The 22724-nt window shown below is 34.6% G+C and overlaps 1 protein-coding gene across 22 annotated transcripts in view; it reads left to right on the top strand.

Annotated features, from left to right (window-relative positions):
* Positions 1-22724, top strand: part of Sox6 (SRY-box 6) — a 689373-nt gene that overhangs the window by 533558 nt on the left and 133091 nt on the right. For 14 of the 22 annotated variants that reach the window (XM_023719279.1, XM_023719286.1, XM_023719287.1 and 11 more), the window contains one exon: positions 19942-20065. In XM_023719279.1, the coding sequence (XP_023575047.1) occupies positions 19942-20065 (124 nt within the window). The remainder of the gene's footprint in view (positions 1-19941; positions 20066-22724) is intronic. The other 8 variants (XM_004634909.2, XM_023719289.1, XM_023719288.1 and 5 more) reach the window with 1 other exon arrangement.

Here is a 22724-nt window from a genome sequence, read left to right as displayed (position 1 = left end):
GCCATTGCTTGGCCAATGTGCTCTCTGTGAAAGCCTGAGAGAGTGTTTTCTCCCCATGTGACTCTCCTTAGTCACACTCTATGTCATCGATCACTTTCCTCTTTGGCCCCATAATCTTCTTGGTCAGAAAATTTGGGACACTACCGAGTTACATGATGTTAAAGTACAAGTTCTCATATGTCCTGAGACTTAATTGACCTTATAAGGTTAGGGCCAAAATGTTGGTTTTCCTTGTAGCCCTCCTTTTTCTCTAATTTTGGTCTGCAAACTTAGGTTGTTAACCATCCAGATTTTTTAGTGCTTTTATGTTTGCTTATTAGTTCTGGTTCCTGTCTGGCAAGTGAAAGGTACTGAGTTCGATTTATGGTACAAAATATTTTAAAAAAGATCTGTTTCTTTCATCTCAAAAAATGCCAGGGCCAGCCGAATAGCTCAGTGGATTAAAATGCCTGCTTAGATAGACATAGGGGCTGGGAGTGAGTTTGATCCCTGGGGCCTGCTTGCCAGCCCTGACCCTAGGACACGCTGAGACAGTGCTTGAGACTAAGCATGGTAGTGTGTAGCTGTAATGCCAGCACTTGGGAGGCTATAAACAGGAGGATCACTATGAGTCAGATCTACGCAGTGAGATCCTGTACACCCTGTACACCCTGTCCTAAATATTAAAAAAAAATGAATAAAAATAAAATTAAAAAATGCCTTAAGGTTTTCTGTGGTTATGTTTACTTCAGATAAAACAACTTCCCTTCTTTCTACACTGTGCATCTTGTTTCCTTTGCTTTTGTTTGTTGCACTGGCCAGGAAATGCAGTACAAAACTGAACAGAAGTTATGCAAGTAGTATTCTTGGTTGTTTTCACCATGCGTATGAAGCAAGGAGCCGCTCACCACAGACTGTGATAGTAACATGGTGATGGTAACCCTTTAGAGATTTCACATTGCTGACAGCCTGCTGTAGCAGGCAGGCTGGGGGTGCTGCAGGCCATAGGTGCGCCACCCCTGCACTGTAGGGTTTTTGTTTTAATATGTCCTTAATTAGATTGAGGGATTTCTCCTCCATTCATCTTTTCTGAAATTTACTTTTGTCATTAATAGGTTTTACATTGTTTTCTAAGTGTCTTTTATATCTATTAAGATAAGTTTTGCTTTCCTATTTTCCTATTATGGTAAAATATGTTGACTTATTTTGAAATGTTAAACCAACCTTGCATGCCAAAAATAAACCCCACTTGGTTGTGATGAACAGTGTTTTTCTTTTTCTTCATTATCATATTCTATTATGTCAGCCTACTTTTATGCTTTTCAAACCTAGACTCCTCCCCATTGCAGAAAATAGTGTAATTTATCTTTTGCTAAAAATGTTTTTTTTTGGTAAAACTCTATACCTTATGAGAAATATGAAGGGAAAAATTATGATTTAGTTTCTGAATTCATTGTCTTACGTATTTAAAAATAAGGATCATACATAATTGATTTTAATATGTGTCATAGATATACAGACTTCATGGTGGGATAAATTGGGGGAGAGGAAGAAAGGCAATTATCTGTCACAATGACCAATGTTGCCAGAATGTCTTTGTAGAAGAGGTGAATTCATCTTCACCCGTGATGTATAAGTTTTGTTTAAGAAAACTTGCTTAGATTTTGCTGTACCCCGCTATATTTTCTTTCCTATTTTCTAATCATTTTGTAACACGTGTGCTGACTTTTCCTTCCCTTCTCCTTTCCTTGGGAAAACACAATGAATAAAAAGTCTTATTGGTACTCAAAAAAAAAAAAAAAAAAAAAAAAAAAAAAGAAAGAAAGAAAGAAAGAAAACTTGCTTAGACAGAAAAGAAAGAGTGTGTTTGTATTTAAGGTCTACATCTAAAAAGACCAAAGCAGAGCTGGAAAATAAAAATAAAAATTTCTGAACTTGGAATTAACAGTTCTAGTTTAACTGATTTCAGTCATGTTGTCATTGGAAAGTCGCCTATTGTCCTTCTGTGCCTCAGGCTTACGCTCTAGCAGATGGAGTACATAGCCCTGCATACTAGCATAGTTCTAGGTAATGAAGGAGAAGGTGTATTTCTGAAAAAGCTCACAAGAGCCCCTTGGCCAGGTGAGAATCACTGAACTACTTAGTCTCTAAATCTTTTGCATCCCTGAAAATGCATTCCTTGATTTTTTGAAATTAGTTTGTACAGAGACAAAGACCTCGTTTTTTAGCTTTGTCCTTATCATTCTCAAGTTTTGTGATTTTGACAAGTCACTTCTATTTGAGTCTTCTATTTATGTTTAAAATGAAAAGCAAATGTCTTTCTAAAACTATTCTAGTTATACCAGTCTGTGATTCTAAGGTGCAATAAATCTTTTAACATTATACATATGTGTATATGTCAAACATGGTAAAGAATATACTGTAATGAGATAATTATGGTTACATCTTTTACATAAATATATTCAACATCTTTAAGGATGAAAAACATAAGCCAAGGCCAGCATTATTAATTTCCAATTTAATGAGAAATACAAATTTTCTCTTGAACATATGTTGAAATGCTAGCACTGTTATTTGTCCCCTCAGCTTGTAAGGCAAAAAATCTAAGACTTCTGTATGTTTTCATGGGATATGGTTTTCTTTATTATTTACAGTCTGTTATAGAAGAGCTTCAAGGGATACAGGACATTAGATCACCACATATTTAACTAGCTAGGACATAATACATGATTTGAGTCCCCAATATTTTCTAACACTGAGGTTTGTTTATTAAGGAAACCCCATGCTGTGACTGAATCAGTCTAATAGAAGCCAAGTTTGAACTTGAACATTCAAATGTATGTCCATATATCTTGGGCATATATCATATATAATGATGTAGGGTCTAGACATCTTTCTGGGTTTGTTTATGTCTGTTATGGATTCCTTCATTATCCATGCTGTTTGAGGGAGACCCCATGGATTCAGCTAGTTTATTGCATACTTCTGTATTTTAAGACTAATTCAGAGTTCCTAGTGGAGCATATGGTCTAACTTGGAAGATTATTTTCTCACTTTTATGTTTTATGATGATGATGAAGGAAAAATAAAATAAGATTTTAGGGAATGATGACATGTTTGAGAGTGGTTAGCTATAATCCTTTTGGCTATGTTTCAAATATAGTTTTGCAGTATTTATGTTTATTATGCCACTCTTCCTAAATTTTTTGACAAGTTTGAATTATAGCATCTGTTTTCTTGTTTTTAAAGCCATATTGTGTACCATCTGTTGTTTCATTATCTTTGATTATACTCTTAGGACATAATACATTGGTAAAGATCTTAACCTTTAGTTATTACTAATTTTATAGTTTATTTTACATTTTATATTTAGAAAACTAGTTAGAGTTGAATAAGTACACCTGAGGAATAAACTTTCAATATAAAACAAAAACTTATATTTTTAGTTACCGTCATTAACTTTTTGCCATAAATTCATGATCAATTGACTAGCAGCCTTTATTGTTCTTGTTGTTAATACCATTTCCCTTAACATTTTATATACTAAGGTATCTATCTCTGTGTATGTCTCCATAGTTTTAAAATATTAATATTCTTTGAGTTAGAAAGTTATTTTATGAAGTGAAGTAAAGAAATCAAGTTTCATTATTAGACTTGGTAATAAATATTAAAAGGATGGATTGTTGTCAGAATTTTTCATTATGGGTATTTTTAAAGGAATAAAATAAGCATTAGATATAAATATTCATCATGTTCTTAAATCTAGAGATATTCAGTGATTAGGTGATTTTTGTACCTGTTTCTGCTGGTGGAACAAAAGAAACTTTAAAAACTAAAAGCATAAACATAATTGAACCACCCACTTAAAAGACAAATTGGAATAGATATTTTCTGGGGAGAGCATGCTTTCTGTGTAAAAGGGGCTAGTGTAACAAGAAGTCATCTATTCTTGATTTCTTTAGACAGCTAGAGCTTTGTGCCTTGTCTAGTTTCTGTGTTTTAAGAGCTTGTTCTGTGTAGCAGAAATAATACAATAAATGGGTTTAACCACATTTGTCTCAGCTAGACAGTCTGCTTTGTCAGAGATTGCTGGTACAACATAAACAAATTATGTGTTTGTAGTGCTTTTCAATGAAAGCCTATCTAACAGAGCTGAGATTGTGTTTCAGCAGCTGTAGATTTAATCTCCTACCTGTCAGTTAAAGCAGCCATTTCCTGAGCCAGATAAGGACTGGTTGTAGAGGAGTGAAGTAGTCACAGCCAGACAAAGACCTATTGTTATGGGTTGATAATTTCTATGTAGATTCAATTGCTTATCCTACCATGGAAACTATAGTCATTAGTGCAATGTGAAAGGAGCTAGCAAGAAATTTTATTGTTAAATCAAGAAAAGTTAAAGAGCTTTAAAATGTTAAGTAAATAAAAGTTAGAGTTGAGTTTTGTCTCACTCATTTTGGGAAATTTCATGCGGATCTAAAATTAGGTGACTTGAGCTTTGATGATCACAATTCTATTTTTAAATTAATTTTACTGAGAAACAAATAGCAATAGGCAGTTCCAAAACCAATTAGTAGGACAGTTTCAGTAATTAATACATTGCATATTGTTGTCTTCATAGTGGTTATTCATAGTACGAGATGCAGACATGATATCCTATCCAAACACTATTAGTAAAAATCTTTCTTCTCATTGAATTAAGAGAAAGTAGCTGTATATTTATCCTAACTATTTTTTATACACAGATACAAAATGGTCCTTCATTTGTATCCCCTTTTTTTGTTTAGTTTTGTCAGAGATGGGTATTCCATTGCCATTTAAATATTGTAGGTGCGTGAATTCAGCAAAATATTCCAATATAGTCCCGTAGTCCATAATAGTAGTGGCTTATCCATAGGACTGGCAATGTCAGGAGTTGTTGACTTGAGCCTTTTATAGCTCAGCATATGAATATGGCTTTACAATTCTAAATTTTATGGATATGATGATATAGCTGTGGATCATCATGTATGTAACTACATATCTAGGAATTCAAGTTATAACACAAACTACTCACAGTATAAATTCAAACTGCGGCTTGATTTCTACCATGTGTCTCATATATCAGAAGTACTGTGACTTTTGAGTTGTGAATATTGTGGAATAGACATCATATTATATATCAGATCAGGAATACCCACAAATGTACTTCTCTGCTTTTTCCTCCTCTATCCTAATTTTCAGTGAAAAGCTAAGGTGGTATTCTAGCTGTTGGAGTATTGATGGGTAAAGGATCATGAGATTAAGAGTCAAAAAAGTGACTAAAATAAGCATCTCTTCCCCCTTTAGTGTATGTGTGGGAATGGGGAGGAACATCCCTTTCTATCTTTTTTGCACTTTTTAACCATATAAATTTATAACGTTAAATTGACCTTTTGCAAAATTGGTAGAGTTGGTTTGGGGAAAAATCTATACCTGTAGCTTATTATGGTATTGTGTACCTACCCCTACCTAAGTGAGGAATAACCTATAGTAACTAGTGCTCAGAGCACTAGTCAATTGGTCCTTGTGTTTATACTAACTTGCTTAGCAGTTAAAGCCACAACTTTTCAAGTCTGTTTGAATTTCAGTTGAAAGTAATAAAGAGTTTTTAAATTTAAGAAAGTACATGATATTAATTTTTTGTATAATTAACTTTTCAATTAAAGTTTTTATAGTAATACCACTTCATAAAAACCATTTTAGGTATTATTTTGAGCCTTTAAAATATTTGGAAGGTAAATATAACACGAGTTCAGAATTTACATTTACTGAAGAAGGGACAGAATGGGCAGTATTTGAAGCAAAATTTGTAGATAAAATAGATGATGCCTAGTTTTTTTTTAATGCCATAATATTCTTGTGGCTTTTCCTTATTTAAATTTTCTTGGTTTTCCTTTTGTATTTTCCTTTTCTTTCCTAATCTATGATTAGGAAAACTTGTTTAGTAATACTTTTATTTTTTGATGGTACAAAGAGTTGAGAAAGATTTTACATTAGGGTCTATTTTAAAATCTCAGACATGCAATATTTCCTGCCTTCTTTATTTCCACATCACTAAAATGGTTATGAATGGCAATACAATATTGTGCTTTGGATGATCTAAAGTAAAAATAAAATTAAAATGAAGAATAAAAGAATCTTAAACATTATACTAAGATTTCTTAGTCTAAGAACATGTGGAAGATTCAGTGAATTAATTTTCCATGTGAATTCTGGCTACTTGTTTTTCCCTTGACCCAAGTGCGCCGGCATCTTTTCACTTGTGACTGAGTTTCTGTTTCTCTTTGGCCATGGTTGCATTGAATTGTTACGTTATTGACTGCATTGAGCCACTGTCAATCAGTCACAAACAATACTAGTGGCCTATTGTTTTTTATAATAGGAGAATATCTGAGAGGTAAATTACAGCAGCATCTTATGTTATATTGCAAATTACAATTTCATTTTGCAAATATGACATTAATCTCAACTACCATAAAAGGAAAACTAAGAGAAGTGTTTGTGTGAGCTTGCATACATTAAATTTTCTGTTTTCAAAGCCTTTACTTATTGTTACATTTTCGTAAAGTTAGAGAACTTGAATTATCTTAAGTATGCCCTTGTTTCCCACACAGGTTGAATTAGAAATCTTCCTTTTCAGTTTCTGTCAATAAACTTCACTGTTGCCTTAAATTTTATTAAAAGACATCATACTGTTTTAAAAGGGTTACAGTGATGTTGCAGTGTCCATTCAGATTTTAATTTTTGTATTCTTCCTCACTGGAGGAATTGAAGAATTTATATTGTAGTTTTTAAATTTTTATTTGGTGCATGTTTGCAGTGCATAATGATCACATCATTGGTTCATACACACACCACATCTCAGTTGTTCCCCTCCTCTCCCTTCCAAGCCGTCTGTCTTTTGGTCCTCCTCCCATTTGCAAAAGATCTATTTCCTATAGTATAGCTATTATTTTGGTTTTTGTGTATATTTTGAGTTTCACATATAAGAGGACCATGTTTCTGTACTATGGAGAAATCACGTTTTAGTCCATCAGTCAAATCAGTCACATGTGTACTCTGCCTGGCATGTCTGATGGTCCTAATGGCATATTAAATTTGAATCTGCAGGGTGTGTTCCTTTTCTTTGAGCAGAGAATATGTGTATGATGGAAATAAACCCACATTATCTCCACTTTTGGTCCATTGAAATAGTTTCTTCATTGGTGTTTGCCTGTCTGTCTGTCTGTCCTTCCTTCCTTCCTTCCTTCCTTCCTTCCTTCCTTCCTTCCTTCCTTCCTTCTTTATTTTTGATCTTTTATATTTGCTTTTAATTTTATTATATTATTGACAATTTTCCTCATAGCCATTGAAATGATCATTATAAATCTAAATTCGGTCCTATTCCACCTCTCGCTTGCTCACCTGCTCACTCATCTGTACTGGAGATTGAACTCAGGGCCTTGTGCATGCTAGACAAGCACTCTACCACCAAACTATGTCCCAGGCCCTCCACTACTCTGTCTTAAAACCCTCCAGTGACTATCCCTCCCACTCAGAATAAAACCTAAGTTCCTTACTGTGGTCCACATGGCCCTAAAGGATCCTATTTATACCATATTTCTAATCTTTTCCAGGTCACTCTTTCGCTTACACTGTTCTGCCCTTACTGGCCCCAGCCCACATTATGGCTCTCCCAGGGTCTGTGCACTCACATGCCATCTGCCCAAGTTGCCTTTCTCTCAGTTATTCTCAGGTAGCAAGCATTTCCTCCAGTTCCTCACTTATCAACTCTATTATCTTCCCAAAGAAGTTTTTCTCCAGTATTCCTATCCAAAATAGACCTCTTGAATCTCTGCTTACTACCTATTACCTACTACCTCCAACTTTTTGCCTATCACTTCTCATTCTTATTCTCTTACATTGTTTTTCTTCATAGATCATATTAGCAACTAGGTTCATAAAGAGAATATAATCTGTTGCTATCTCAGTCCCTAGAATAATGTCAAATATTAATATATTTGTTTAATGTATTAATGTAACCACATTGGAAGTCATTCAATGATTCAAGGCAGTATGTTAAATGCATTTTTTAAATAAATATTTGCCATTAGGCAGTCCTCATGGTGGCATGGAATGGGGCTGAACTCTGGAGGGCAGGTCAAGTTTGAGAAGCTAGGAGAGGCTAAGTCGTTCTGAATGGCAAGTAAGAAATCAGGAATGAATACAGACTTAGAAGTCATGGAAAGCAAAATAAAATAGGTTGTGATAAATATTAGTAGGGAGCAAGTATTGAAAGTAAATTAAGAGATCTTGTAAAAGAAATTTAGTGGCAGTTATGCCAGGGAATTTAGACCTTACCTTCTTCAAAGGGATTTTTTTTTATTGGAGCTAAATTGTTTTGTGTGAAACAATACTAAATAATAATATCACAAGATAAAGACAATCACTTTTTAAAATCAGCATTTTAACTTATTATCAGTGTTGATTTGCTCACTGAATTCAAGTCGGAGTCTGTGTGAGGGTGAGGGAGTGTGTGTGTGTGTGTGTGTGTTTATGCGTGTGTGTGTGTGTGCATGCACATACTGGGATGGGACAGGAATTTCAGGTTATGCTACAAAATGACATTACAGTGCATGTCATGAACTTTTTGCTCAAAGGACTCAAATATGATAATGACTGAAAACCTGAAGATTATTTGGCCTGGGGCTATAGCTACTGCCAATGCCTTTACTCAGTATCCTTTTCTTTCTTTTTTTTAAAATGCAGATCACTCTGCCCTCAGTCACATACATGGGCACCGTCTCTCACTCATGCCTCCAACAGGTCCATTTGCCCTGGCTGAGCCCAGCTGCTCTGTCTCTGCAGTTCCCATTGTGCTTTTAGGCCTTCCTACTTGAGAAGAAACTGCTTCTGTTCTTTGTGCTAGCTGATACTTCATTGTTGTTCTATCATTCTTTCTGTATTGCATAACCTGTGCAGAACTGTGATATGATAAATTTTTCTTATCACTTTTGAATATTATGTTCCTGGCACTTCTAGTGAGATCATCCTATCATTTCTCTCAGGATAATTAATGCATTTGAAATGATTAAAGAAGCTAAGAACCATCTTTATGCTATGTTATGCTATGCTAACTATACTACTCTATACTATACTATACTATACTATACTATACTATACTATACTATACTATACTATACTATAGAGGAATTTTAACAGAATAGGAGTGCAATCATGAAAATAATTTTGAAATAAATGAAGTCAATCTTTAAATTTTCTTACCTACTGTCAGACATTAGAGTAGACCTTGGTATAGCCAAATGGAAAGGTCATTATGACGAGCTATGTTCAGTGTAGATTTATATTTGTGTTGTCTTGATTTGAGGCTTGTAAGTGATGAAAGGACTTTGACTAGTTTAAAAAATCATCAGAATTGTTGGAGCTTAATTTTTAAATTACATAGAATAAAAATTCTTTAATCCATTTATACAACAGATATTTGTTGAGACCCTACTCTGTGCAAGGGCTTTTAATGAGCCCTAGGGAGGTACAAAATCCCTGCCTTTAAGGTGCATGTGCATAATTTTAACAAGTTCTGCAGTTTAACATGTAAACCTGCATTTCTGGATGAGGAATTTAATAATTGAACTCTGGTCATTGCTAACAGAATAAGCTTGTGTAAAATAATTCAGTGGTAAAAGCCAGATTGCCTTCATTACAGGTCAAAAGTTTATGAAAGGTTTATATCTGGATTTGGTTGTTACGAAGAAAGGAATGCTACATTCTTCATAAATGTTAACATGCTTATGTGGAATTTATACAAAATTAGAAAAAAATATTTTTTGTGTTGGCAAAACACTTTGATCATTGTGTATTTAATAGAGTTTTCATTTTAGAAAAACAATCATTAGTCTCTAATATGTTTCATACTTCTCTGGAAATAAGACAGGGTGGAATAAGAAACATTCATCTTCACTAGTCTTTGGAAATATCCAAAATAATTGACTAGCTCAGTCTTCAGTGATGGCCTGGTGACCACTAACTGTGACTATTTGCATAATAGTCAACTCTTCACTTCTGTAGTGATAACTGTTTGTATCTGATTAAAATTAAGACTGTTTTAGTTCTCTTGACTTTTCCAGAAGTTGCAAAAATTGAGATTTGCTGTTCTGCTTTAACCAAACAAATGCACACATGGGGATAACAATATGCTGAGTTTATGCAGATTTTACAGCACGAATCTGAATAAAATACCCACTAATAGATCCTTAAGGAGTAATAAACACACATGAATTTTCCTTAGTTGCACTTTAAAGTGATTTTAACATACTACTAGGCCTTAACAATAATATTTAATTGACAAGATTATGCATTTGTATGGATTGAAAAGGTGGTAGATATCTAATTCCAAATGAATCATAAATTTTACTTTTGCATAACATGTTTTATTAATTTCTTTATGGCCAGGATATTCTATTTCCCTCCTGGTGAGAGTTTCTTAAAACATAGTAAGAAAATTTAAACGTATTTAATTAACATTTATCATCTTTTTAAAAAGTAATCTGACTTCTGTCTTCATGAATACTCTCAAAATTTTGTAGGGCATAGACCCCAGTAAGACCATGAAATGATACCTAGTGAAATTTTTACTTAGTATGATTTTTCTTTTAGGCAGAACTTTCCTTTTTCTATTGTCCTTATTCCAAATTAAGCAGACAAAGTGGATGAATTACATGTTGTATGTTGGTGAAAACAAACCTACTACCCTTATCTGATAAAATAAGGCTAAGGACATATCTAAGGCATCTTTATAATTCTAGTACCTTAGCATAGTACCAGGCGTATAGCAGTAGATTCTCAATAATTAGCTTTCAAAGAGTTGAACAGAACAAGCCTTGCTGTCATCTCTTATGAAGTACCATGTTTCTCAAGAGTCTAAGAGGTCATTGCATGTGTCAAGCTCCTCATTTCATGTAATAGAGGGCAAAGAAGTAAGAGATGATAGGAATTAATATTATATTAGTGTTAAATCCATCTTTTTTGAAAATTTAATATTTACACAGAATATGTACAAATGAATAAGAGATAAAGTGATGCCATTTTACTACTGATGATCCTGGTAAGTTAATGAGATGTTTGCCCATTTAAATAATGCAAATAGAGCAAATATATAAAGTAGACTGAGAATACAAAAAGAGGTGTTAGCACAAAGGGCAGGACCAACTCTTTCATGGCTGAAGCTGCTTTCAGGCTACACCCCTAAAGAAGGTTTTTAAGCACATGTATCTTACTCAATAGAGTAATCGTGTTTGTACTCTCAAAGATCATTTCTATACTATGTAACCAAGGTAGAGAGCTGAAAAATAGACTATTAAGAGGATTTAAAATAGCCATCTTAAAAACTAAACAACATAGAGATTTGCTTTGTTTGATGTTTTACTCTTGGTAATGGGGGTGGGATATTGTGAAGCTACAGGCAAGATGCACTTTACCATTTCTTCACTGAATATTTTATGGAACATATTTAATAGTCTGAATTAGTAAAGAGAAGTAAACTACTGGAGCTGTTTTCTCTCTTTTTCCTTTAAATTAACTTTTTTATTGAAGTATAATATACAGAAAAGTACACATATAAATGTAAGGTTAGTGCATTATTAATGTTCTCACTAAAGCAAATAACTTTGAAGGACCAAAGCCCGAGTTTTTAAAAGGATGCTTTTAAATTAAAATATATTGAGTTTGTTCTACTTTTATAGGGCTCTTCTTGATCTTTCATGTGAATGTTGAAGATTGTTATAATAGGATGCATAGTTCTGGAAGACATTTATTATATTGAAAATATTAACAATGGTAAAATAATATTTTGTATATTAAGTGCCTTTTGGCATCTAAGAACAGAGAATAAGAGGAAGAAAAGAGAGGGGAGTTAATATAAGTTAAAATAAAGAAGACATGGAGAGAGAGAATAGCTTACCAATAACAATTAAAAACACGCAGAATCCTTTCTGCAGGGAGTTACATTAGTCATGCAATATACAACCATTGCACATCGGTGGGAGAACACCTGGAAAGAAGGGGCTATATTCTCAAATTCTCTAGAAAACATACGTCCTCCCCACATGTGCAAACATCGCATTGTCTTCTTAGTGCGAGAACCTGAAAGAAAAAGTACAATCTGAAGGGTACAATAGGTACTGGGAGAAGGGAATGAACACATTGAAAAGGAAAGAATGACTGAATTGAGGAGAAGGACAGGAGAGGAACTGGGGGAAAGAGATATATCTAGACAGAATGGTTTGCACAACTGTACTGTGCATTTTTGCTGGTCTATGGAAAGGAGCAAATAATGCTTAATTTGTTTTGTCTCCTTTTTCAGTTGTTCTTCCTTTTTCTGTTATTAGTTTCTTATATATTTCTTTCTACTTCAAATTGTGCATGCATACATCTGGTAATATGTTGGAAAACAATGCCGCATTACAACAAATACTGTAAAATACATATTATTTTCAGTGAAATTCTGTATCACTTGTAATTTTTCTGTTTTAATACTATACTATTTTATATTCTCTTTGAAAAATAAAATATGAAAATAAAAGAAATTTATGTCCTAGACTTGCTCCTGATGGAATTTAAGTTTGATTATTCTTTTGGAGCTGTACTTCATTAGGTATACCAAGCAGAGATTTGCTAAATGAAAACTAAGCAAAGCTATATCAAGATGTATTTAAAAGCCATTATAGCTTCTCTTCTGGAATGAGATCTATTATAACTCAATAGTATATATAGTTGTATTAACAATGCTACTCCTTAGAACTCTATGCTCATAAGACCAGCTCAAAGGTCTCTGATGCCTGGTTTTCAGCCATTGGTCATTTAATACAAAGTGACTCCTATGTTTATGTGCTTATGATAAGCTCAGTGGAGCAGATAGAAATATAAACATATCATCCATTCAAAACACTTGGTTAACTTGGTGAGAGATGGTTAATGAATCAAGGTAAGTAGTGAATGGCCAGGTAGGCAGCACATTAACTAAGGCTCCTTCATATATTTCAGACTATTGTCAACCAAAAGAATTTCAGAATGTTGATTAGTATGTTATGTTTTCGAAGGAAGATGGAGTCTACATTTTGACTTAAAAACTACACAATATTTAAAGTGAAAATGGGTTTCTGCTAAGACATAAATTTATCCTATCCACTGAGTCCCTTTCCACTAGATCCCCAGAATTAACTGAGGTTTAGTAGAAGTGGCTTGACACTTCTTGGCAGAGAGAAGACTTTTCCCTGACCTTGAAAGCTTTTCATGTAAGGTTGCTGTAAGGCCTTTATTTCTTGTGCAGCCTGTGGTGGTGCCATTGTCTGCATATGGTTCAGTTATTCTTTGCAATAAATAACGTCATTAAGGAAAGTGATCCTTCCCTGTTTCTATCTATACAAAAATGTATCCTCCACCCTTCTCAGTTATTTTCTTTTGGTCTTTGTATTTTCTACCTCTTTCTTTTTTTCATGGTGTACACATTGAAACCATTTCTCCTGATATTATATAGAAGCTTTCTCTAATTAAACTATATGAGGTATGATTTTGCAAAAATAAAGCGTTTAAAAAATTCTCACTTGTCCACTGTCTTTAACTCAGTAATAGACATTAATATGCACATGATTTTCAATACAAATACTTATTGCCAATCACTAAAAGAAGTTAAATAATCTTCATGAAAGAGAAAATGAGCCCCCTTGGGTGTCACTCTGTTTGCATATTAGCAGGCAGCTAGGTCTCTGCCAAGTTTCTCTCTGACTGACTGCTGCAGATGCTCTTTCTCAAGTATTCTGAGTCATATCTTTAGTGCAAGTCTTCAGGGACAAACAATAGCACCTGTTCCTCACAAGATATCAGGTCAGTTAGCCCATTCATGTATCTTTAATGAAGCGTTGGGGCAGATGGCAAAAAATGGCATCATCAACAACTTAGCACAGAGAAAACAAAGGGGATAAGTGTTGATGCAACAGTGCTGTTTTACGAATTGAGAGAGACAGAACCTAAGTGTTTCACACACATCTGCTGCTGTCTTGATTCTCTGAAATACGCGAGGAATACCCTAGCAATTAAAATTTCTGGGCATGTAGCCTGTTTGATCAAGAATGTGTTCCCCACCCTCTCCAAAAGAGAAATGCTTTTGTTAGGGATTGTAGAAGTTTAGAATTAATGGACAGTTGTGCTTTGAGCTAGACAGCGTATTCTTTCATGATGCAGTAAAGTTCTCCCATAATGGTATTCTTGGTTTCTTATTAGTCATTCCTTACCCAGACAATTAATACTTACTTCCAAAGCAATAAAAATAATGCAGCTTTCATGCTGAGATACATTCCGACTACATTACTCTTTGTATTAACAAAATCTGTGTTAACTCTTTTTCTATAAGATAATTAAAGTATCTATATTTGTGCTTAGAGAAAGTTACACTTTCAGGAAGAAAATGATGCTATTTGAAATTTTGATAACTTTTTGAAAAAGACATATGGAGACTGGTTACTCGTTGATGGAGGGAGGGGAATTCTGTTATTTTTCATTCTTTAGTAAAATACTTTGTGGGTTGCTTTTTCCAACATGGCTACCTTTCTTGGCATATCACCAAGTGGGAAAATAGGACAAAGGGAAGGAAGAGGAAAGGTTGGATTATATTCTTCAGGGCAAGGTCGTTTTTTCTGTGTCTTCAAAATTCTTTTTATTAATTTAATTTTTATTTTTTGTATTTTTAGGGAAGGGTCTACAGGGTGTTCAGGGTCTCACTATTAGATCAGACTCATAGTGATCCACCTGTTTACAGCCTCCCAAGAGCTGGGATTACAGGGGCGTGCCACCACGTCCATTCTCAATTGCCCTTTCAGGGTGCCTGCACAGCAGGTTCGGGGATCAATCCCTGGCCCCTGTGACTGTTTGCAGGTGACTTAAACTGCTGAGATATTTGACTGCCTCTTCAAAATTCTTTATCTGCCCTAACCACTGGTACCTGAGGGTAATGAGCTTAATAGACAACTTCAATAAGGAGGAAATATTTTGGAGGCTCATATGATTCTTGTGTGAATACCATACCCTCTCCCCTTATCTTTTCTCCTCACCTTGCTCTCTCTTTCTGTCTCTGTCCCACATTTGAGCAACAGTTTTCTAGTAAGCACAATAAATGCAGAATTATGATGGAGAAATAGTTTTAATTCATACTTTCCACTCATGTTGCTTGCTTTAGGACATATTGCCAGGCATTCATGGAAGGCAGTACTGGGAAGTGTTCATAGCCACTTGTCATCCTTGTTAAATTTTTAGGACAGTCTCTCTAATACACTGGAGGAATATGAATAAGATTGTTGCATTGTATCAATGTCAGTATCCTGGCTATGATATTATAGTACAGTTTTGCAAGATGTTACCATTGGAGAACCTGGGTGAGTAGTGGCTGTGATCTCACTATATTGTTTATTACAACTGGATATAAACCTACAAATTTATTTATAAAATTCTAAGTCAATAATTGTTATCATTAAGAATTGCATTCCATATCTGAATTGGATAAGCAAAAAGATTATTTTATGTCTAATATAATATGGTGTCTAAAAATAGAAACTTGACCCTGACAAAATACAAACTTTAGCCCTGATCTTGACTTCAATATTGAACCCACAACTTTTTAATTAATGAAGTTACTTAACTTCTTAAGGCTTTGCTTTTCTTATTAATGAATTTCTTCTTTCATAGTGTTTTGAGGATCTTCCATGGCGGATCATATAGGAAATAATTAAAAATACTAGCTGTGGTGGTTGTTCTTATCACCATTATTGCTATTAGGACTTTCTGTAATTAGATGTAAAAGAGGAGCTTCTCATCATTTGCATTTGAGCTCAATTCTAACTAGCTGCCGGATATTTAGACTTGTTTGCAATAAAGGGCAGTTTGACTTTTCACATTATTGTTTGATTTCAAATAAGTTAAGGATATTTTTATCATTTGTAATTAAATTATCATTGCTGATGACTGTATTTCAATAAGCTTTTAGAATTAATTACAGTAGACATTAGGAATAAGTATGTTCTGGTAAAAATAAGAGAAAGGGAAGGAGGATTTTATTTAAAATTGGTCAGTATTCAACTGTAGAATCACCTCTCACAACATACCCGCAACATACAAATGGATATCAGCTGGAGACCTGTAAGTTTTCTGTGGTAAAACTGTACACAACTACTTTCTTGCTTCTCTGTTACAAAGCCCATGTGATACAAAGAGAAAAACACTGTGTGGGGTAATTTACAACTCTGGATTGTAGTTCCAACTCTGTTACAAGTGAAGTAACCTTAAGCTCCAATCTTCTAACTTCTCTAGCCATCTATTTCTGTGTGTAAGTTGTGAGATGTAGGCTAGAGTCATGCTTCTCGAACAATGGTGCCTGTGTCAGCAGCAGGCCCAGTGTCTCACTACAGCCTGTTAGGACTGTCTACTGTGGGTCCCACCTCAGATTTGGCAAATTCTTCGAGGGTGAGGCCTAGCAAACTATATTTTGCTTTTTTTTTTGGTTTTATTTTTTATTTGCCCACTGGTAGATTCTGAGTTGGAGAATCACTGCTGTAAGGGCCTGCCAAATAGCTCAGCAGATTAAAGCGCCTGCAAGCAGGGGCCCGAAGTTCTATCCCCCCACCCCTGACATGCTGGTCCTGCCCCCAGGGCTTGCTGAGAGGGCAATTGAGACTGGGCGTGGTGGCACGCCCCCGTAATCCCAGCTCTTGGGAGGCTGTAAATAGGGCTATCACTATGAGTCTGATCTAGTAGTGAGACCCTGAACACCCTGTAGACCCTTCCCTAAAACACAAAAGAAAAATAAAAACAAACCTAAACCCGAGAATCACTGCTGTAGATTAAATTCTGAACTAAAATTTAGATTCTTGGGTCCAATCTTGCTAGGTATGGGGATAGAAACCAGCCTCTCTAAAGGTCTAAACCAGCCTCTCTAGCTTAGTTTGTTAATATGAAATATCTATATCCTTTTGACATTAAAATGACCCTAGACAGTTCTCCCATGGACATGAACAGTTACTTAAGAAATATCTTCAGACAGGCATCCAGATTCAAGACTTAAATTCTGGTTCCTAATTGCCATTTATCACCTTACATTGTTTTGTCATCCAAAGAATTTTAGCAATCAGTGTAAAAATAAATTTGTTTTCATTCTAAGTTGCTATTTAATGAATGACACCAAAGAACCCAAATTACATATTCAAATGATCCCACCTCTTTTTTCATAGTTTTATAGATACTGAGGATAGGATAATGTTCTGTGAAGCTTTGTGTTTGCTAAGAACATGACAAGCCTCTGCATGCCAAGCCAAATTATTTAGTTGGCTCATGTTTTCCTTCCTGAAGTAGAATTATGTGTAAGATCCACTGTTTCTTTAAAATCAGTAGTTGATAATTTTCTGGTATAGAATATATAAACTATATAGGAAAAAACAGACAATATTTACCATATCATTAATATTATGTCAGGCACTATGCTGCAGCTTTACTTATTTAATCTTTACAATAATCATATAAGCAATTTAATGAGTGTGAGATTTTACAAAAGGAATAGGCTCAGAATGGTTAAATAACTGTTGAAGATCGCACAGTCAAGGAAATGCCAAGTGAATTAATATCAGATTTGTTAATGGCATTATGAGTTCTAAATAAATGTGTTGAATGAATGAATAATAAAGGAATGACTGCAACACACTAATCACTTTGCTTCTGACCCTTATGCCATCGTAAAATTATAAAGTTGAGAAGACTGTACAGTTTGTTACCTAATTTTTCATCATCTACTTTATGTAAAACATGTCTGATACACAGAGATCTACAGGTTTACTTGACCACCTTGAGAGAAAGGCGCACACTTTCATTAATCAGAATGGCTATTGAAAAACTTACTATTAGAGAGTTCTTCTTTGTATTAAACTTAAATTGATTTAGGAACCCAGTTGTCTCCTCTGTAACAAGTAAGCCTTAATCTGATCCTTCTTTCACAAATCATCTGCATTTGCAGAAACCTGATGTTTTCTCTCAACTGAGCTGAATTTCAAGTATTTCTTAAGATCTCAACAGATAACAACTTAATAAATGTTTATTAAATGAAAGAAGAAAAGAATAAAAATATGATATTCAGATGCCTCACTACTTCCTTGTCCCTTTTCTCTCGAGTGTGGAGTATCTGCACTGCATCCTAAGGGCATGCTAGGACCATGTTTCTAGAGACAATGAAATTATTTCCTTTGATGTACTCTTACAGTAACCCATGATCACCTGTAAAGATACTGTGTCTTATTTTCTGGCATAGAACAATGCCATCATCTTGGGCATCTCAGGTTTGTAGCAGGTCATAGCAACCTACAGTTAAACAGTGAGCCCAGTGCTTTTCTCCAGGGTTAAAGGCAAGACCTGGGCACTGGGGGATCAGCTCCAATTTAAGCAAGCTAAGTTTATACTCTAATGTACAAAACTTAGGCTTACCTCAGCTAAAATAGAAGAAATAGCTGCTCAAAGCTAGTTTCTTTCACGCCCCACTGGCAAGGTAGTAATTGCACAAAGACCTTTTTATTATAAGTTGATTTTCCTGAGAAATGAATTTAGAAAAATACTGTAAAGTGTTTACTTTTTGCTTGCCCTTTATTAACCCACATCTTAGGGATGTCCCTAGAGAAAAACTCTTGGTAAATGAAACCTTTTAGACCCACATAAAGCATTTTTTCAATATGTCCCTGGCTGTGGTGGGAACAGGGACAGGCTAAGGCACGTTGATGCTATTTAAACAGGGTCATCTGCTAGTATGTGGAATTTTGCCTAAAGAAGAGATTTAGAAATTTAGTCAGGGTGAGGGTTTGGGGATAAAGGTTTACATCTTAAATAGGTTATCACATAGCTCTTTCATGCCAAAGACCTTAACTGTACTAAAAGATTGCTTCTGTTGGTACATCTTAGTTTTGATCTTTAAATGAAAAAAATCCTATAAGTCAACCTATAAAGTTATGTCCTAAATTCCAGGACAAAACCTTCTTGTCACATTATCCTGGAGTCAAGCAATAATCATAGAGTAAAGAAGGGAGCTAGAAAATTAAAATGTAATTTTCACCAGCATGATTCTGTCATAGCTCTTATTTTTTATATGGATTACAAATACTGATATAGAGTGAAGATTTCCCATTTTGCATTTTTGTGCTCTTTGATACTTTTATTGAGGTCAAATGAAATTTGATATAGTAGGATTTATTATGAAATGCTCTCTGAATACAACTCCATAATTACTGAGCTACATGGTAGTGCATAAAGCTGTAAAACTGCTTAGCCAGACAAGCAATTTATATGTTATGTCGAGGTGTGTATGGCAAAGAATATTAGTCTAATTGGGAGCCAAGATGTAGTAGCCTTAAATCTGAGGCACTGCATGCTTAATATAATGGAGCGAGGCTTTGAAATAAGATACCTTAACTGGGAGATACAGCTTTTGGAACATATGACAATTAGATGTTATTTTCTGACCAGGATTACTAAATACTGTTCTTAAAATAAAGCACAAAATATAAAGCAGGCAAAAGGGCAGAAGCTCCCAATATCGTACTGGAAGCAAAGAAGCAAACTTATTTCTGTTAAGTCTTCATTTAAAAGAAAATACAATGCAAATAAATCAAGAGAAAAGAAAACCATTAAAAAATATCTTGAAGAAGCAAGGATGAGGAAAATTTACAGTGAAGTTATGTCCCTGATATGCTAGTGACATCTAAGAAAAGGGATTGGGAGGATTTTCCCTGAATTTTTCCAGCTTGCAGATCTGGAAAGAGGTGAGGGATGGGTGACTGTGTAGGTATCAGGACCCCACCAGGAGTGAAAAACAAATACTTCTTGGCATGCATTTGCTCTCTGTCTGATCATAGGCTCTCTTCTGTTTAGCAGGTTCAGGGTCACATGCCTCCGCTCATGATCCCAATTTTTCCACATGACCAGCGGACCCTGGCAGCAGCTGCTGCTGCCCAACAGGGATTCCTCTTCCCCCCTGGAATAACATACAAACCAGGTAAGTAGAGAGAGATTTCACATTCTTTTGGAAATGTTCAGATCCACATATTTTTGCTCAGGAGTCACGGGACCATACAAGGAACTGTGAATACAAAGATCATCAAAGCACATTTTAAAGTGGAATCAGAAATGGAAGGAAGAAGCAGTGTAATAAATCATTTGCTAAAACTTTTCCTTTCTCTTTTTCCATTTTATCTGTTCTGAATTCACAGATAAGATTCTTCTTTCCCTGGGGACTGCAAAAGTTTTGTCAGTTCTCTTTGATACCCTTACAGTGAATAATTGTCTTTGGTTAATGATCTTTGTTCCTCCTGAGAGCCTCCATAGTCTAGAAAACCGGTCCAATACAGCATCAAATATTGTTATTGTTTGTTGACAAATTTCTCTTGGAAAAATTTTTCAAACTGGATGATTTAATTAGCTTATCACTAATAGGTAAAGTTCTTTTTGATTTCAGTCTAAATAATGAAGTATTCAGTAATATTTTTACTCATCTTTGAACCTCAAAAAACAGGTCACATAACCTTGCAGTGAAATATGTTTTGAGATGATTTAGCAAATGTTATGATTTTTCTTTATTCCTCTGAGTTTACTGGACTCCTGGGGAATTCAATTAGGGGCATAATGGTTTGAAGCTTCTTTCAGAGCCTCCTTGTAAACAGGGCTTTAAATGTTTAAAGATATGTTGCCAAAGGAATCTAATGTAAGAAGATAGTCAAGTAAATAAAAGTCAACCTTAATTTCGTTTGTGCATTCTTTGTAAGTGACCTCAGCTCAGAAGTAGTGACCTTGTTCTACTCATTAATAATTTCTGTGTCAAGTTTTTTTTAACATATTAACCTGATTATATTAACCACCAATCTGAGTGCAACAAATCTAAGCGCAGCTGTTTCTCTATGTATGTGGCTAAAGTGAACAAAGACATTTTGAAATACTTTCAGCAGTAAAATATAACTCTCTTTACTCAAATTCTGAGTAAAAGCAGCTTGCTAAATACTAGCATAAAACCAAACCTAATGGGTTTTAACATCTTTTTGTTGTCTTGTTACTATTGATTATGATTGCATTTGGTAAAAATCTTGCTTCCTTGAAAGAAAAGGTAGCATACCAGTGGCAAAATTCAAATGATTGAAGAAATAGACATGTTAGGAGATAGACTTTTTTTTTTTTCCTTTACCATGCAGAGGATCAAACCCAGAGTCCCATAGCATGCCATGCAAGTTATCTACCATTGAGCTGCATGCCCTCACTGGGATTGGCTAATTTAAGGGCTGTATGAAAAAGTCTTCAAATATAGATGAGTAAATGCTGATACACATTGAGTATCCCTAATGTGAATATCCAAAATCCAAAGTACTCTGAAATCTGAAGCATTTTAGATGCCAAAATAACACTCAGATCTCACATTTTGAAGCATTTCAGATGTTGAATTTTTCACATTAAGGATTTCCAACCAGTAGTGTCTATGTAAATATTCCAAAGTCTGAAAAACAAAATCCCAAGTTAGAAACACTTCTGGTCCCATACATCTTGGGCAAGCAATACTTAGCCTGTATTCCCAGAAATTTTTAGGATACCTAAGTGAAATAAAAATGAAACTGGAATTTATATTAAGGATGGGATTATGTTTTGTCAGTGGTTTAATCCTGCATTGATATTAGTACGTTCTGAATTATTTCTTCATCATGATTTTTCTTTGGAACATGATATAAACTACATTTATTGTTTTTGCCTATATCTGAATTGCACCAGTCCCGGAAATCCTTTAAGTGAACTATATATTGAAAATGTCTAGCTGATTTCAATATTAAAGTTAAAATTCTCTACATTTCCAAATCAGGAATTAGCCATATTTTCTGTTACCTGCAAATGTCTTATAACCATGTTGGCTTACTTAACTTTTTAAAAATAATGGTGCTGTTTTTCATAGGGGAAAATACTGTTATTTATTCAGTGAATTTAGGCCATTAAAAAAAAGTCTTATACAGAATCAGTGATATTGTAATACATAATTGAGAAGACAACAGAGACTGGGAAAATACTGTGCAGGAATTAGTTGAAAGTTACTTTGAACAAAATAACCCTCAGAGAAGTGCCTTGAGGGTAGCAAGCTGTGTTTCGTTATGTTGGCTAAACCTGTTGAGTAAGGTAGAACAATGGCTTTGGAAGCATAGAAAGACTTAATCATAGGCAAGGCTAGTAATAAGGTATTTTCTATTAACCCCTAAACTATATCAAAGAGTTTAACCAGAATTCTACATCCTTTAATATTTTGGTTAATCTGTGCTTTATTGTACATAGCAATTATGTATAAATGGCCAAAAGAATAAATTTTTACCTTATTGATAGAGAAATTAGAAACTCAGGAGATTTAGTCTTATGTAGAGTTTTTATTATCCACATCAGTTTGGAGAGAGAGCTGTTGGACTGGAGTCTGAACAGGAGAGCATTGATGCCTCAAGCCAAGCTGTGATAACTTCTTTTGAAATAGATATGCAGTTAAGCAACAGTGACTAAACCTGAAAAGAGGGAAAGAGGGTAGCTTGGTCACGTATATAAAAGCCTGGAAATGATAGCATAAATTTATCTTTTGGCCCTTTAAGTAAAGGGAACATGTACTATCTTGGTCCACATAATTTAAATTTCTCTCTCTCTCT

The sequence above is a fragment of the Octodon degus genome, unplaced genomic scaffold (assembly GCF_000260255.1).
Source record: "Octodon degus isolate 3935 unplaced genomic scaffold, OctDeg1.0 scaffold00067, whole genome shotgun sequence".
Lineage (NCBI taxonomy): Eukaryota > Metazoa > Chordata > Mammalia > Rodentia > Octodontidae > Octodon > Octodon degus.
The sequence above is the reverse complement of the archived record's forward strand: the minus strand, read 5'-3'. Positions and strand labels throughout refer to the sequence as shown.